The following is a 17,919-nucleotide window of genomic DNA, read 5'->3' as shown; positions in this document are numbered from 1 at the left end:
TGTGAACTATGGCATTATGCGTCCCAAACGGCTTTAGTGAAGCGGCCCCCTCCTCATTTGGACTGCAGGCCCAAACCTAGCTCCCCCCACCTCCCTATCCAGGAGTTCAAAGCTAAGTTTCAAAGCCGATACTTTAGCAACATGTTAAAACACATTTCAAAGATGCAAAGTGCTTTTACTGCATATGCCGTCTGTGCAGCAGCCAGCAGAAGCTTGGAAAGCAGTGTTACACGGAACCAGAATGAGCAGGAATGCCGTCTGGGCCTTCTCCCAGGGACTGACTGCACCTGTGGGGAGAGAAGCCCCGCCTCCGCGACCTCATTGGCCGGTTCTCTAAGACGGCGGGCCTGTGGGTGAGCATGTGTCGCCGCACTTACTGCTTTGGGCTTGAACGGTGGCTGGACCTCCTTGTTCGCCAGCTTCTCCCAGTCCATGTAGCGGAAGAAGGCGTGCTCCTTGATGTCGCGCTCGCCCTCTGGGCCGCAGCCCAGCCGCTTGCCCGGGTGCTTGGTCATCAGCTGGAAGCCGGAGAGGTTAAAGGTCAGCCTCCGAGTGGCACTTCCATCCCTTTCCTCCCGAATGGCATCTCTCCGAGGACCCTGCCCACTACCCTCACACAGCAGATGCTATAAAGTCTGCAATTTCCCACCAGCGTATGAAACAATGAAGAGAGACGGCTTTAATAATAATAATAAAAAAGATTTTATAAGTCCTTTAGCAGTTGTGGGTAAAATGTTTACCTTGGAGAAACAACTTCTTGGTTATAAGATTAAGATTTGATTCAGGCCACTGAACTCAGTCTTATGTCAATGGGAAGCAGGAAATGGGTGAAGCTCATCACCCCAGTGAAACCTTCTGTGGGCCCCACAATGAGTGTGGACCATGCATGGCAACATATTTTTTCATTCTGGGTGGAGAGGAGGACAAGCAGCCAGCGACTTCATCAGTGATCTGAACACTTTCAAACATCCAGAATGGAACATGGACACCAGAATCACCCTTAATATCGCAGACAGAAATGACACTCCGTGTGTTACTAGCCCTGTTTCCAGGGTATACATTGTAGCTTGGCAAATGGGGGCCCACCTAGAAACATATTGGGCCTCCAAAAGAGGTTTCTCAGTTGGTATCTCACAAAAGCTAACTGATGTGCTATTTGATCAGGCTTGCATAGCTTTTGTATGTCTCAACAAATGACACCTCATAATATAATATAATTATGAAGTGACCCATGAAATGGCTACAGTACAGACATATAATTAATATAATCATTCATTTTCCAAACTGCTTATCCTTATGCGTTGCAGGGGGTCCAGAGCCTATCCCAGAAGCTACAGGCACAAGGCAGGGAACGACCCAGGTCAGGGGGGGCAGCCCATCACAGAGCACACTCACCATTCACAATTTAGTAACTCCAATTAGCCTCAGCATGTTTTTGGACTGTGGGGGGAAACTGGAGTACCTGGAGAAACCCCACGACGACACGGGGAGAACATGCAAACTCCACACAAATCTAACCCAGGCGGAGACTCGAACCTGGGTCCCAGAGTTGTGAGGCAACGGTGCTAACCACTGCACTGCACTGCAAAACTACACTGGCCCCTTAATGAGCACTGTTGGAAAATCTGGCCCATGGTGGAAACTAATTGCCAAACCCTGGCAAACGTTATGGACTGGAGGCCTCTGACATTTCATTCCTCCCATGTCTGGAGATAAGAGGCAGCAAATCCCAGGACCTGCTTGGGCAGAAGGATGGTGCCCCCAGTGAGCCCACTGTACACGGTGCCATTGATTCCTGACAGTACAGCTCCGGACCGGCCCGGCCCACCCCTCTGACAGGTATCTTTCGCTTCATATTAAATACACTGAATACAGGTCAGTTAGATACTCTCCCTCGAACCTGGGTCCTTGGGTTCAGCGGCCGGCTGCCTGTACTGTAGGCATTTCATGGGTCATTTCGTAATATTCACTTTGGTTACACCTAGAGGTCTGTGAAAGATGGCTCCTGCAACCCCACCCCCCCCACCCGTTCCCCCCACTCAGACTAAGATTAAAATGCTCAGGCTTGCAGTGTCAGAAGACAGCTCTGTTTTCTTCAGGCAACTGTGTGCCATCCTTATGTCCCAAGACAGTTCTGGTGATGTGGAGCCCCTGGAACCACGCACCCCCCCCCCTCCCCACTCCTTCACTATCTGCCTGATCCATCGACTAGCTCTGCTTCACCCCTCAGGCTGCTTCCTGAAACACCCCCACAGCGCACTGAGGCAGGCTCGCCGGTCCACGCCCCCCATTGTCTGAAACTGGACATGGCACCTGAGGAAGACTGTGGGGGCAATGAGACATTTTAACAGGGGGAGATTTATCAGCCTGCTTCTCGCTACATACTGTTTGTCACACAGATACGTCAGGAAAACCTCCCTTTCAAACAGAACCACAGGACTGCAGCAGTGTTGGCGGGATGGGGTCCCGGGCATGCGGCCCCGCAGCCCACACGTGTCGGGGCCCCCCGAAGCATGATTATGCTGATTATCCACGGGGCCCGGAGTGTCACACAGCCACCTCCGGCTGGGGGGCTTCTGTCACCATTTATTTATTTACTGCAGGAAATCTGTTGTTTACATCCCTGCCGCATGAAGGTGGCACTCAAAATGATTCATACCATTTCCTCCTCTAAATGACACATTTATTAATTTCTTCCTCATGAATACGCATGTCAGTGCCCCTCTGCGTATGTCATCACTGGCTCCGGCCCACAGAAGCGCACTGGAACGCAGGCAGAGCAGCCTCTGAACAGTGCCTCCTTCCGTTTGAACTCGCAGGGTCCCGTGCAGAAGGCAGCAGCGGCAGTGTATCTGGAAGGCCGTATAAAATAACCTGCTCCCCCTGCAAACGTTTATACTGCCCCACAAAGGCAAAACACAGTAACTGCATATTTTATCAAAAAAGTTATTGCCGAAATAGGGTCTTTGTAGGGGGGCGACGCGATGACAGGGTGGTTACCAGTGTTAACCTCACACCTGCCTTGTGCCCATAGTCTCCGGGATAAGTGCGGACCCCCCCCGTGACCCTGAATAGGATGAGCGGTTACAGAAAATGGATGGATGGATGGATGGGTTTTTATAGGCTCTGTTTTATAGCATAACATCATATCTTAGTTCCACCTAAGTCTTAAAGAAACTGCAAAATCCAGTGTCAGCATAGTCACTGTGCTTGGCCTCTGTGAGGCAGTACATTGGGCCCTGTTACCCGGCTAGCCAGATAACCCTTTCATATAACTTTAGCAGTGACTGCGCTCGGGTCGCTGTGTGCAGACCCACGCATTCCTGCGGCTGTGCTGCTCCTGTCCTCAATCCGCTTCACCTCCAAAGAAGCCAGAGGAGTCCAGCGGTGACTTTAGAGTTTCCTGAACAGCCGCTCGGTCTGGATGAAAGCTCTCGGCAAACACAAAGCAAGCAAAACAATGGGGGGGGGGGGGGTAGGAAATGAGAACTAACCTCAGAGAAGGGCCTCTTTTTTGGTCAGAATTCAAACGCCACGATGCTGCGCTTTTATGGCAGTCACACAAAAGCAGGTGCATTGGAATGCACGGCGCCACATGCTTGATTCATTATTTAATGCTTGAATTAGCATAAATCTATTAGAAAACCGATCCCTTGAGCCCCCCCCCCCAGCCGATATCGCCCCCCCCCCCCCTCCATTGCACATTCCATAGGAGACGGAAAGTCTCTCTTCCCTGAGAAAGGAGCGCTCCCCTCTCCTGACGTATCAGAAGGACAGAGCAGCTGGACACGCTTTGTGAAGCTAGACCCTCAAAGTGGACGCTTTCAATTCAAATAGTGGTTAAACAGCAGCATCATCGCTGGCCAGGGGAAAACAACCCCGACAGGAGGGACCAGGCCCAGACTGTCCCAGCTCTGTCCTAGATCAGGCAATTATTTTCCGTGGAGGGCCAACTCTTAGGTCATTTTAAATGATTATTTTCATGTTCCTAGAAAGCTACAATGACAGAGGTTTGAAAATACACGCAGGAATCAATCGGACCGGCACATTTTTCCAGGTTTCTTATATTTGATTATTATTGCAATGAATATTCTTTGGGCAAAAATCTCTTCTTTTTCATAGATTTCAACATAAATGTATAAGAACGTACCTGAATAATCACCAGCAAAAACCTAGTAAACCCTGGTCAGCCCTGGACGTTAAAAACATGCGAAAGGCTTGTTCAAACACAAATGTATATTAGCAGTGATGTCACACATATCTTGCTACGTGTAACAGTAATAAAGGCAGATTCTGGCTCAGCACTGAGACTGGACAGGGTGACCCCACTCGCCAAATGATGGGCCCCTCCCCTGGCACCACCCTAAATGGGGGGGGGGGGGCACCAACAGATACCTGTGGGGGGCAGCAGCTACAGAGCCGCCTCACACGAGGACGTTCCACCCATGCATGCTAATGGAATATCAAGATTAATGTGCGCTTAAACAAACGAACAGATTCATGGCTCTCCAGACGAGCTATTATTAATAAACGTGAGTAAATACCTTTCGCAAATGTTTGGGGAAGGCTTGATGAGTCAGCGAGCCTTACCGCGAGGTAGTCCGTGCGAGGGCAGCTTTCCGGCACGTTCGCTAAATGCGATTATACGGAATGTGTGGCTCTGTGGCCCGGCACAGATTTAATGGGTGTCGCTCGCTCAGACATGCGGGTCGCGTGTGTCACCGCGAGAGGGACGAGGGACCCACCCCTTTGCAGATGGCCACAGCCTCCTTAGACATGGCTTTGGGGTAGGACACATGGTGCTCCATGATCGACTGGAAGAGCTCGTCTTCGTCCTCGCCGTCGAAGGGGGGCTGCGAGCAGGAAGACAGCAGAGAGGTCGCGTTTTAACGAGAAGAGGGCCGTACCAGCCGCTCACGCCCCTGTAACACAGCAGCGGGCGGAGCAGCTTCTCTCCTACGGCGGCGTCCAGCAGGTTCCAGCACATCTTACACCAAGTGGCACCGCATGTAGTTTCACTGGGATCCACGTGTGCGGCCAAGCGCTTTGGGGAATTGAGGCTAAACCCTCGGCGCTTAAGGGACGCGGCACATCGGGGCCGCAAACGCCCCCCACCCGCAGGAGGGCACTGTAGCGGGGTCAGTACCGATTAACTTAAACCCTGAGGAGTGCAGAGCCCGTATGGCTCAGGCCTATCGACAATGCGATGCTGGAAACCCTGGACTCCTTAGAGCGGCGGAAGAGAGGAGAGGAGAGAAGCTCCTCTGGGTCCTATGAAGCAGCTGACAGGGTCACCAAGACTGCTTCATACCCACCTGTCCAGCCAGCATCTCGTACAGCAGGACCCCAAACGCCCACCAATCCACGGACTTCCCGTACGGCTGGTAGGCGATGATCTGGGGGACAGAGAACACAGTCAGCTTGAAAGCAGTCTAAACACGGCATTCACAGTACGCGACCACAAACCGGGAGGGGGGGGGGGGGTCGTTGTCGGGCAAAGGGAAACTTAATGGTTAGTTAGTGGTTGGTTAATGGCTCTCAGTGACACATGAAGACGAGCAGCATTTCAAAGACCTGGCACACAGATGTCTGCGCGTGTGCGTTGCACAGCCAGAGCACAGAGGACGCGGTCCAATACCACAGATATACAGTAGCACAGCCATGTCCCGGACGCTGCCCCTAGTGGTGCACATCGGCACTTTGAGACGGCAAATTATTAATGACTCACTTCGAGAAATCGGCATGCTGTGTCATCCAAATGAAACTGCTAGAGTGACCACATCAGGTTTTCTTTTGGCCACCCTGGTTCTCATTCATGGGGAAGCCGTTCCCGCACACTCTCCCAAACGAATAGCACACATGCGAGACTGTGATGGGTCTCCTTACTGCTGAGGAGTCAGACCGCGGGTGAAACCATCTGCTGTTCTGTCAAAATCGCGTGATATCTAATCTACTTAATTATGGGTCTGCCTCGGAGTCCCCCCACATGCCGCCCTCGGTCCGGCTGCACGGGGGCCAGGAAACACTTTCACACCAAAGGTATTTATCATTCTTACGCTGGGAATAGAGTGAAACACAAACAGCAAATTAGCACATAATCCTTTCCACACTTAAACCCAAACAACGCTGCTGCATATTTTCTATTAGGAAATGTGCTCCTCTGGGACAGAGTTATTGTTATTTTTTAATTTAGTGTGCAACACCAATTTCTGATAGTGGAAAGAAAATGCATCGAGTTGAGAGAACGGCTGCATTGGCAAGGCGCTCAGCCCTGATAATACGATGCAATTCCAGTCCCTAAAAATAACTAAATTCATGCCTGAGACACTTGGACTTGAGTGTGGAGCAGAGTGGAGTTTATTGGAATTATATGGGCTTTTTGTGATTTAAGGTTCAAGGTTCTGTTGGTGCTCTGGCCTGTAACTGAGATAACTCCACCTCCCCAGCTTGCAGTCACACCAAACGGGGAGGATGGGCGCGTAAGGACCTGGCTCGATGGAATCCAGCTGCGCATGGTCTGACTCACTGCATCTCAGACGCCTGAGAGGACATACAGCCCGGGGAGATGAGCGGACGAGTTGGGGGGACGAGGAGCTTGAGTCAATGACACGCCAACAATCGATGGAGGACCGCAGGTAACGGCCTGTCTGACTGTCACAGCAGAGCTTTCTGAGACAGTCGCCCCTCACCTCGGGCGCGATGTAGTCGGGGGTGCCGCAGAAGGTCTTCGTGGTCACGCCGTCCCACATGTTCTCCTTACACATGCCGAAGTCAGCGATCTTGATGTGCCCTTCCGAGTCCAGCATCACGTTATCCAACTTGAGGTCCCTGTGATGGAAGGGAGGTAGGGAACGGTGAGGGATGCTCTATCAGAGGCTGGGTGGGGGGGGGGGTCTCTCCAGGTCAGGTTGTGAAGTGTGTCGGAGCAGACCAGCAGAAAGGGGCAAACTACGTGTTTAACTATTCATGAACGTGGCCCGCGTCTCACGTAGCAGCCAGAGTGCTGTGAGTCCCAGTGGACCAAGGGCACGATGCTCTACCTGCTCCGGATGAGACCCGCTGTCAGTCCGCGAGAGCTGGCAGGCTCTTTAAAGGAAACATGAGCAGGGAAAAGCTTTAAGCTTTATCACTGTTATCCACCCGCAAGTCTTCCTGCTGCTCACCCAGGACAGGGGTCACGGCAAATCACAGGGCATGAGGCTGGGGACACAGCAGCCAGGATGCTACTGCATCATAGGGGGCTCACACACACACACACGCACACACACACACACACACACACACAGACACACACGCACACACACAAATACACACACACACACAGACACACACACACACACATACATAGACACACACAGACACACACACACACACACACACACAGACACACACGCACACACACAAATACACACACACACGCAGACACACACACAGACACAGATACACACACAGACACACGCACACACACACACACACACACACGCAGACACACACACACACACACAGACACACACACACAGACACACACACGCACACACACACACGCACACACACAGACACACACACACACAAAGGGCAATTTAGAAATGCCAGGTCACATAATAGCATGTGCTCAGATTGTGGGAGGAAACCAGGCAGACACTTCAACATGGACACTGCAGGTTGGCTTCGGGGCCCAGATGTGCAGCAGAGGGGGGGCAGCTGAGCCCGGTGATCGGAGGGCCACGGAGGGCAGAGGGTGAAACTCCCGGATGTGACCGTTACCACAGTGAGTGCTCTGCCGCTCAGACCACACTGGCCATTCATGGACAGGGGCGCCTTGGGGGGCACGGCAGGGGGGGGAGTTAGTCTCACAGGACCCACATAGCACTCACCGATACACGATGCCCTTTGAATGGAGGAAGAAGAGGCCGATGGCAATCTCAGCAGCGTAGAACCTGCACACGGGGGGGTGCAGAGAGAGGGGGAGGGAGGGAGAGAGAGCAAGGGAGGGAAAGCGAGGGAGGGAGAGAGAGGGGGAGAGATTAGCTTTGGAGAAGCTGCTGGTGGAGCCAAAAGGCCAGGATCAACAAAAACCCATCCGAACATGGACCTCCTGCAAGGTCACATGACACAGAAGGGGCAGCAGCATTAACTAGGCCTGGGGGGGCAGTGGCATGGGGGCGGAGTCCAGCGCATGTAGATAAACACAGGGAGAGGAGCGATGAGAAAGAGGTGCGGCGAATGACGAGATGGGGGAGGTAACTGGGGCAGGCGGCCTGTTATCCATCCTGCAGAGCATCTCTCCCCGACCCCCACCCCTCCCCCCCCCCCATTCCACCAGGCCCACTGAACTACAGATTTCTGTGAGGCTGTCAGACACCCTGGCTTTGGGAACTGTGGGGGGGGGCATCGGAATGAAAAACAGCACAAAGAGCAGCAGCGATGACCGAGCAATATCACACCTCCATTCTCCCCCTTGACGCTGTTTGCGTTCTTCCTGAAATACTTCTTAACAGGGTAAATAAACAGAGGGATATGAAACCGGGAGAAAAGTGAGATGAATAAATAAAGACAGACAGCATTCTGCTAGGAGGGCCGAGCCAGCAGCCCCCACTTACATGGACAAGATTACATTCCATAGTGTATGCAGCCGCCACCCCCCCCCCCCAACTCATGCACAGATTTGTACTCATATCTGTGTGGGGACCATCCATTCATTTCTATGGGGAAAAAACCTAATCCCAACAATGACAACCTTAACCCCTAAAGAGCCCTAACCATAACCATAAGTAACCAACGAAAATACAAGACTTTTGGTATTTTTAGTTTTTTGATTGGACAGATTAACGGATTTTTATAAAATTGAGTTTCCCCATTGGCAGAACAATGCAATGTATTCAATCCAGCAGTAGTTCAGAGCACCAAGCATGTCCATGATGGCTTGAACTTCTTTCAGGATTGGATATCGTTTAAATATGTCATCATGAATAATAACAAAAGCAGCCAAGCGCCATAAAGCACTAATGGATATGGGGAGTATGGACTTGTAAGTACTTCCGCATTTTTGTATTCACAATGCAACGGACACTAAACTTTTAACAGTCTTGTAAATTAGCTAGCTAGCTAGTGTAGCTACGTTTAAGGTATATGGTTAATGTAGCATAGCTTATCTACAATGAGGCTTGGTTGCTAGTTGAGCGGCTTATTGACATGATATGACAGTCGCGTTTTGTGCCTACCATCATTTATGAGCAATGTTACATTAAACGGTTAGCTGGCTGAGTAGCTTAAAATAGAGTTTTCCCAGTTTCCTGGTCCCCATAAGATAAAAAGACAGGTATTCATCACATTGTGGGGACATTTGGTCTGCACGGTAAGGTATACCCCCCCCCCCCCCACACACACACACACACACAGCATCTCCCCAGGCTTCACACGGATAAGCACGCTTCCTTCCTGCAAGCTAATGACGCACTAAAATGTTATGGGCCAGAGTGCCGAGGCCATACTCATCTCTGCCCTTTAACACAAATAACAACCCCTCCCTCAACTGCGGGGAGGCAGTGAAACATATCAGTAAGTAGCTGACAGCAAGTAGGCGCTGTACACCGTGGATGGGGGGGGGGTCTGGCGGAGGGGCTTTAATGGTGAGAAAAGGGCAGGGAGAAGCACCACACTTAGGCATGGCTCAAAAGGAAAGGTCACGACCTGTCAATATGGCTGAACGGAGCTTCTAACCCTGCCTCCTCTTTCATCCATTCCTGCCTACTGCACATTCATTCTGAAGCAGCTCATGCTGGAGTACTACTCCTAATTTCCCCCCAAATAAATGGGGACAGGTGTCTGTACTGTACTCCACCTGGGAAGGGGAGAGGGTGGCGATGTACTCACACAGCGTGAGGCTCCTTGAACTTTCCGACCTGCTGGATCTGGTACATAAGGTCCCCACCATTGATGTACTCCATCACGAAGTAGAGGCGGTCCTGCAGGGGACACACGGGTGGGGATTAAGGGATCCGGCTGCCATATTTCGGGGCCCACAGCCAACCCATTGCTGAACTACGCTCAGAGCGCAATGGGGGGGCGCGGACGCCGGCAGGATGATGCATGTTCCCCACAAAAACACACAAAGGGTGCATCCAAAATTGCATGTCTGTTTGGTATGTACAGTAGTATGTGAAATATGCAACAGGAGCAGCATGTCTGGATCCTCAGTATAGATAAGAGAGTAGGCCATGGGTACTCTAGCTTTCCCCTAGGGCCACGTTTTATCGGCCACACAAAGTAGGCGGGGTTCCTTTCAGTAGGTTTCGATGACTGGGGGTGGGGTGGAGTGGGGGGAGTTGAATGGATTACGCTGTGTTTCAGTCCAGGTGTGGACCGAATCTACCATTTGAGCAGCCCTGCAGTAGGCGAACGGTACCTGGGAGACAGACTACATTCAGTAACATTCCAAAGTGTGCAACTGCTGGATGGTACGCAGGGGTCTAAAGATGCACCGATGCATCATGACAAAATAGAAATAGAGATACTGCTACTTCCAGGTTGCGCACACAAAGTGGCAGTGCTAGTACAGAAATTGCTGAAATGCAGGATGGCAGAGGAAGACACGTTTATATTCAGAAACGAAGCACAACAGTGATGATCTTTGCGCTGCGACGCTCTTGGGAAACTCACGTTTTGTAGCGCAAGATAATCTTTGCGCTACAGTGCTTTTGGGAAACGCCTGTTTTGTCTTGCAAAAAAGTCGTTTTTTTTTCCAGCTACAGTAGCAATGGTCAAGACTAAGTAAAAAAAGTAATGTTAGCCTTAGAGATGCATGATATATTCGTTAGCATACTGGTATCAGCCAATATTTATGAAAAATCAAGATACTTGCATTGGTCTGTATTTGTAGAAATTTAAGTAGAAAACAGTCCCCGGTTACTTAAGTTCCCTCAAATGTGTATTTGATTATTGACAGTTCAACAGTTTTTAACTTTCATACGAGTCAAATTATGTCATTGGTAAACATCCAGGTCAGGTAGTAGGCAAGATAGCGACCGCAGTGTGTCCAAGTGCATGCATACTGTTTTCATGCATACCTGCAGAATGTACCTCATTAACGGTCAAGTAGCAGACTTCTAATGAAAAATATGGTGCAAGTATGTGATTTTGGATGCATCCAAAGAACACAAGGAGTTGTGGGTAGAGATACAGTCTTAGATACAGATACAGCGAGTCAGACATGGTTGCGGGGCCATTCTGCAGGTCCCCAGCCAGCCCCAGCACACCAGACACATGCCCCGCCCCTCCATAACTGGTGGCTGATCCAGGGAAACAGACAGGACAGTTACTGGGGAACCTGCCACTCAAGGTCACTTTTTCATTCTCTGCCAGTTCCCTGGTTGCTCTGTGCTCTTTAGAAGCACCTGCTAATGCAAATCAGCAACCGCCCTCAACCATGAATGGACCAGCTAGTTACCAGATAAAGTGGCCAAGGGAATTCAGGCACGTGACAGTTCCTTCTCCTGTGGAGCGGCGATTCTTAGAAGAGGACTCCTGCTCTGACCTATCACAGAGGCTTGCTGGGTCATGTAAGTGGAGGTGGTGGCCAATAACATTATTGTGGTTCTTAGGAATCCCCAAACCCAGAGGGTAGGGAGAGAATGGTAAGCCACATGGTTGATTTCACAGGACTCGGTTACAGCAAGCTCTGACACCTCTAGCATGTTCAAAAGTGATTGCTGAGCTTTTAATATATGCTGACCGTGACTACTGAGCCTTGCTGAAGGGGAACCACTCATTTGTTGGCTGAAAATCATATTTGTTACACCACGTTTAATGATCATCACATTCCACATACATCTGAATCAAGCTATCAGAAAGACTGGAATAATATCAGGCCTTCGATGGCGAAGGGTGCTATGAAGGGACCCCTTCAATACGAGATGGTGTGATGAGAGATCGACCCTCATGATCTTTTCACAAAACGACAAACGAACATCTAGAGCATCTGTTCCATCACACGCCTGCTCCCTTCGGCACGAGTCGCCGCATGTCCTTTGAAGATTTGTTGGGCGTAAAACGTAAAAATAAAAGCGACTTTGCTAACTCTTCTGAATCTAGCAGCCCTGTGGAGATAAAGCAGAGTCTCACTCTACTCTCCTCCGCCTAAAGAGAGACGGCATTTCCCACCCCCACCCCGAGCGGAGCTAATTTGGATGTTTCTGCAGACCAATCACAGCTGGAAACACTGGGCCAATTAAACACTGGGCCTGCAGCGGGAATACGGCACACATCATAGCAGCTGACAGGATATATGGGTGTATTGAGAATGTCATCATTATCTATAGTGAGCTATGGAGAGGGAGGGACCCGGCATCCCTACAGGGGTGGGTGTGGCCCGTACCATGGTCTGGAAGCAGGAGTGTAGCTGAGTGAGGAAGGGGGGCTTCCCTGACAGAGCAAGAACTCTCTTCTCCACCATGGTGCATTCCACGTCATCATCCTGGATGACAACGTCCTTCTTCAGGATCTTGACAGCGTAAAGCTCATCGGTATTCTTTCTCTCAGCCAGCATCACCTGGGAAGGCGAGAGAAGAGGGTAAACGCGTCAAAAGCTCTGGAACTCCATCTGCAGACAGGGAAATGTCAGAAATGCGGAAGGATGGCTAGCGTTCAGAAGTTCAGAACCAGAGATGTTGAAACTATGGGAAAAATGTAAGGGGATTATGGTGAGGTCATATCCACAGTCCAAACTAAAGGCAATGGCTGCACATTTAGGGAGAAGATAACGTAAAACCTCCTAGGAGATATCCTGCTAAACCCCACCAATAGCAATCCCAAGGGCTTCTGCAGTTATGCCCTGCTGTACATACAGGTAGGCGATACATTGTTTAGGCATTAAGGTACCACAGTGCACATTACGAAGAGCATAGATGGATAGACAGTGGCCAGCACGGAGGCCGAAAAGCTGAAACAAGCATATCCTCTCTGCAGATGGGAGAGACAAAGAGTCCCCCCCCCAAAAAAAAGTGCAGAGCCCCAGGCAAGCCTGCACAGCTGTGACTCACCGGTGACCTGCAAGCTAAGGCCCAGCCTGCCACGGAGCTGAATGAGCTCGTGAAAGGCTTATCTCCCACAATGCCAGGCAGTCGTTTCTCTTATCTACACTCACAAGGTGACACGTTACATTACTTAACACAGAAGCCCGGGTACAACATCCATTTGTTGTTGACAGAGATATGCTTTTGTACTGAGCCAGAGTAAGCAGAATTAGTGGGGGAAACGGTCTGGATAGGAGGCTTTGATGATAAATTGTTAACTCAGACCTCATCTGAAGCACAGCAGCCATTTCAGCGGCATGCTGATCATTAAATATCTGATAAAAACAGATGGTAATGTGATCTACCCATAGATCAATTCATCCACCATTTCCTTATGGTGACTAAGACATGATTCATAATTTTATTAAACTCTGTTTTGGATATTGTGGTAAGATAAAAGATTGGCTGCACCATGCTGGGGATAAATTCCAACATCAAAAACTATGAAAAGATGGAATAACTGAGTGATGGGAAAGCAGATTTCAATTGTCCTCCTTTCAGCAGTCGGCATGGAGGCTGAGATAGGGGATTGGGGGAGGGGGGACGAGAGGGGAGACCAAGAGAGAAACAATGAGGGTGGGAGAGGAGAGTGGCAGATAGCAGTCAAGCAAATCTCAACTGGGAAGAAATCTGGGGACACATCTGTCACAACACGTCACCCAGACACCACAGAAACATGCAGAGATTTTGGCCTGAACGACATTAAACCTGCAGCACTGGAACCACAGACCTGTTGCATTGTTGTCATCAGTGTAAGGAGCAGTAACACACCTGTCTGCACCAGGCTGTGTGTGACTGAACAGGAGATGGGGAACACGCACCACACCAAAGAGTCACAAAGGCAAGATGCAGGAGGATGAAAGGCAGTTTTTATATAGGGGTCATAGGGGGCACAGGGGTCATAGGGGGTAAAGGGGACATAGGGGGCATAGGGGGCACAGGGGCTACAGGGAACATAGGGGGCATAGGGGGTACAGGGGTCATAGGGGGTAAAGGGGACATAGGGGGCATAGGGGGCACAGGGGCTACAGGGGACATAGGGGGCATAGGGGGTACAGGGGCATAGCGGGCATAGGGGGCATAGCGGGCATAGGGGGCACAGGGGGTACAGGGGGCATAGCGGGCATAGGGGGCATGGGGGTAGAGGGGGCATAGGGGGCACAGGGGCATAGGGGGCACAGGGGGTACAGGGGGCATAGCGGGCATGGGGGTAGAGGGGGCATAGCGGGCATAGGGGGCATGGGGGTACAGGGGACATGGGGGCACAGGGGGCATGGCAGGCATAGGGGGCACAGGGGGTATAGGGGGCATAGGGGGTACAGGGGACATAGGGGGCATAGGGGTCATGGGGGTACAGGGGACATAGGGGGCATAGGGGTCATAGGGGTACAGGGGAGACAGGGGGCATAGGGGTCATAGGGGGTACAGGGGAGACAGGGGGCATAGGGGGTACAGGGGGTACAGGGGGCATAGGGGGTACAGGGGGCATAGGGGGTACAGGGGAGACAGGGGACACAGGGGGCATAGGAGGCATAGGGGGCATAGGGGGCATGGCACACCAGCTATGCACACCAGGCCGGGGAGAAATACAGCCCTGAAGACATGAGAGTGAAAACATCAGCACTTAGCAGGAATAACCCTGAGAAGAGCACCGTGTCATAAAACCTTTTTCAGTCTGCAGGAAAGCTAACTGCAAATTCACTGTTACACATAAAACATGTGACCTAAGTGCCTTCATGTCCGTCTTGAATCATGTTGATCACATAGACGACAATCTGCCAGAATGCCTCCTTGCGGCCTGTTGTCCACCGCCATCTTTTCCAACAGCTTGGATCTTATCATCATAGGCCCAAAATAAGACTGCCTCAGCCTGGTCATTTGCACTGTGCAAATCGGCTTCCCTCTAAAGTCCTGAAGCTCTTAATGAAGCTACTTCTGTCAAAGTTGCTGGAGAAGACTGGCACTCACATAATACATGAATGGCGGATAAAGTCCCGAAGCACTTCCAGAATTAAACCGCTTTTCGAGCACGTCCCCTGCGATAGCGAGGACACCTTGCAGCTTTCCTGGTGCTTCTCTTATCAGCTACCCTGTCCCTCTGTAGAGACTGGCACAGCGGCTGCCCACATCTCTGCCTTGGGACACATCGGCAGCTAAATCCCTCCAGCCCAGATGTCAATTGGTGGAAAGAAATGTCTTCCTCGTTGCCAGGGTGATGGTGTCAACCAAGACGACGACTAACGAGCTTAATGAAGCTCTGCCAGTTTGCATCAACATATCAATATTATTCGAAATGTCAGTTGCTATGGAAACTGCTTGTGCCCAGAACCTGCCGTGTTGGTATCGGTACTTACTTTTTGCCACCCCTCCCCGCATCAATACCCCCTTCTGGGTCTTTTCAAGCTTCTCTCCTGGTCGATCTTCACTACGCACCACATATTTGGGAAAGTGTCAAAACTGCCCAACAGACGGACGACCCTGTGACAGCCTAGAGCATGGAGCAGTGGGGGACGTTACCTTGCCGAAGCTGCCCTTGCCCAACACCATGAGGAAGTTGAAGTCAGACAGCTTGACGCGGTCCCGGTTGCCGTTCTTGTCACATTTGGGCATGACGTTGGTAGAGGAACTATCCGCGTTCTTTGTGCCTGGGCCAATTTTCGCTCTCTGTGGGGAGAGGAAGACAAGACGTTCGGTGTTAAAGAAGCACTGAGTGGAAGCCTGCTGTCAGGAGGGTAACAAGGCTCCGAGTGTGATTAACATACTCAGCAGGTCCATCCTCACAGCTCCTGTCCTGTGTAAACAAAGGCGCTTACAGGTAGAGAGCCATTAACAGCTCTGTGCCGATGGTGACCAGCGTCACGCGGGAAACCTCCCACTAGATTGAACGTAAACCTTTGAACATAAGCCAAGAAATGGCGAAATGATGAACAAAAGTGATGGCGGGATTCTCTCGCCCGTGGATCCCCAACAGACCAGCTGATCAAGGGCTGTTTTAGCAGTGGGGAAACACCGGCAGGGCGGGTGGGGGCTGTGAGGAGCAGCCAGCCAGGCGAATTTTCACACCCACCCGGGGCGGACACTTAATGGCTGGCAGGCAGCTCGTGGCCCCGTCTGGCCAGCCCCAGGACACGAGCCGTGATGGAGCCGTGCTCTGATTAATCTGCGTTCATTAGGGCTCCTGGCAGAGGCACATCCTCCCTGCTGCTCCCCCCGTGAAGAGGAGCAAGCTTAGGCCCTGCCCCCACCACCAGCCATGATGCCGCCCAGCCCTCTAACTCCATGGGTTGAGCGATCTCACGTGCCTCTCCCAGCAATCCATGTCAGCAGGCAGAAGCAGCAATGGGGCTCGATCTACCATAAAATCCCATTAACCTGCCTCCTGTGGATGTGTTTTGGCGTCTCTCCGCGCCTTTCTCCTGGACCCACTCTGGGCGAGCTGTCGCTGGAACGCGGAGTTTCATTTCTGCCTCCAAAAGCGAAGCCCTCGGACATGTGCGCACATGCAGGCACATGCTCACACATTCGGCCAGACTCAAGGTCACCTGCGAGGGGTAGGACCAGAGACGCAGCCACGGGGTAAACGCCATCTGATGGGAAGAATTAATGAGGACTTGGGGGGGGAAAAGGCCCCAAAAACCCTCCCTTGATCTCTGGCTCTGCAATCTGCCTCCTCACCCACTTCACAGAGGAGATTTCTTATCTGCTTACTTCTGCACAAATATAACAATAGCCCATGGTGTGTAGAAAGTTCCTTATCACTGGGCTTACTGCTTGTTCAGAGGTATAGAAAAAAAATCGGCACATTACGGTGACGCGACTCAGTTCTTTGTACGCATCCTACATTGTCAGGCAATTGATTTTTTTGTGCTGTTGTTCAGAATATAATTGGGAAGAAGGAAAATCTAAAAATAAATCAATTCTGATATTACAAAACTGCTCTGAGGGACAATGCTAAAACCGCATTAGAAGCCCAATAAAGGGTGAGCAGGAAAGTTTTGTTCCTTAATGAAAAAGCGTGAGGAGAAGGAAGACTAGGATTAAATGGCATGAGATGTCAAGCCTTGTAGTAGCGCTCCCTCACAGAGCTGGCTGCAGCTCGCAGGATTCACATTGGTTCCTCTCCGGAGCGCACCTCACCTCGACTATAGCCACAAGCTCAAAATGGAGGCGTGGATCGAGGACACTGGGCGAGCTTGGCAGTTACATTGAGCCCGAGCTAAGGAGGTCCCTGGGTCGTATCCAAGCTAATGCTGTGGTGCTCCCTGCCTCAGCTGGGATTTCACGAGTGAGCGCGCTTACAGCTGTCCAGAAGCTCGGCCATTTCAAAAAGTGCAGTGAGGACAAACCCGGCTGGCAAAACAGATGGACACATTTCGTAGATGCTGGGAGACCTTTCTGGGCCAGAATAGTATACTGTTGTGTTGTATTTTTATTGAAGAAAACTAAATAAAAGTTACGTCACATTGTGAAGACTCATGCATCTCATGAGAGCGTGCTTTGTGTGAAGCCCGTATACAAAACAGTCAGCCATTGAAATTCAGGAGTTCCCAAGTTCCTGCCAGAGGTGAATCTCCTGGGATTCGTGCCCCACTTGGTTACTTGCCAATTAGGTTGCTACGGCACTGGCCTGACAACATCTCTGTATGTTTAAACACTTAAAGATGAGGATGATGCTTTGCCTAACATGTCTATACTCTCCTGGAAAAAGCAGCCTCTGAATCTCCAAAAGAAGATTGCTCCTCTCCCCCTTCCTCTAGCCAGGCCCCCCGGAGCTTGTCCTTGGGAGAACGCTCTGGAGTCGGCAGAGCGTGCCAGCTTCCCAGCACATAGCTGGTCCTCTATTATATCT

The 17,919-nt window shown here is 51.0% G+C and overlaps 1 protein-coding gene across 2 annotated transcripts in view; it reads right to left on the bottom strand.

Moving 5' to 3' along the window:
* The window catches only part of LOC111845521 (protein kinase C beta type), a 96,067-nt gene that overhangs the window by 12,421 nt on the left and 65,727 nt on the right, over positions 1-17,919 (bottom strand). For both annotated transcript variants that reach the window (XM_023814998.2, XM_023814997.2), the window contains exons 9-16: positions 15,588-15,734; positions 12,374-12,547; positions 9,874-9,965; positions 7,875-7,937; positions 6,690-6,828; positions 5,316-5,396; positions 4,746-4,853; positions 378-518 (exon numbers count right to left, since the gene is read on the bottom strand). In XM_023814998.2, the coding sequence (XP_023670766.1) occupies positions 378-518; positions 4,746-4,853; positions 5,316-5,396; positions 6,690-6,828; positions 7,875-7,937; positions 9,874-9,965; positions 12,374-12,547; positions 15,588-15,734 (945 nt within the window). The remainder of the gene's footprint in view (positions 1-377; positions 519-4,745; positions 4,854-5,315; positions 5,397-6,689; positions 6,829-7,874; positions 7,938-9,873; positions 9,966-12,373; positions 12,548-15,587; positions 15,735-17,919) is intronic.

The sequence above is a fragment of the Paramormyrops kingsleyae genome, chromosome 5, assembly GCF_048594095.1.
Source record: "Paramormyrops kingsleyae isolate MSU_618 chromosome 5, PKINGS_0.4, whole genome shotgun sequence".
Taxonomy (NCBI): Eukaryota; Metazoa; Chordata; class Actinopteri; order Osteoglossiformes; family Mormyridae; genus Paramormyrops; species Paramormyrops kingsleyae.
Note: the sequence above shows the minus strand (reverse complement) of the source record. Positions and strands in the feature narration are given on the sequence as shown.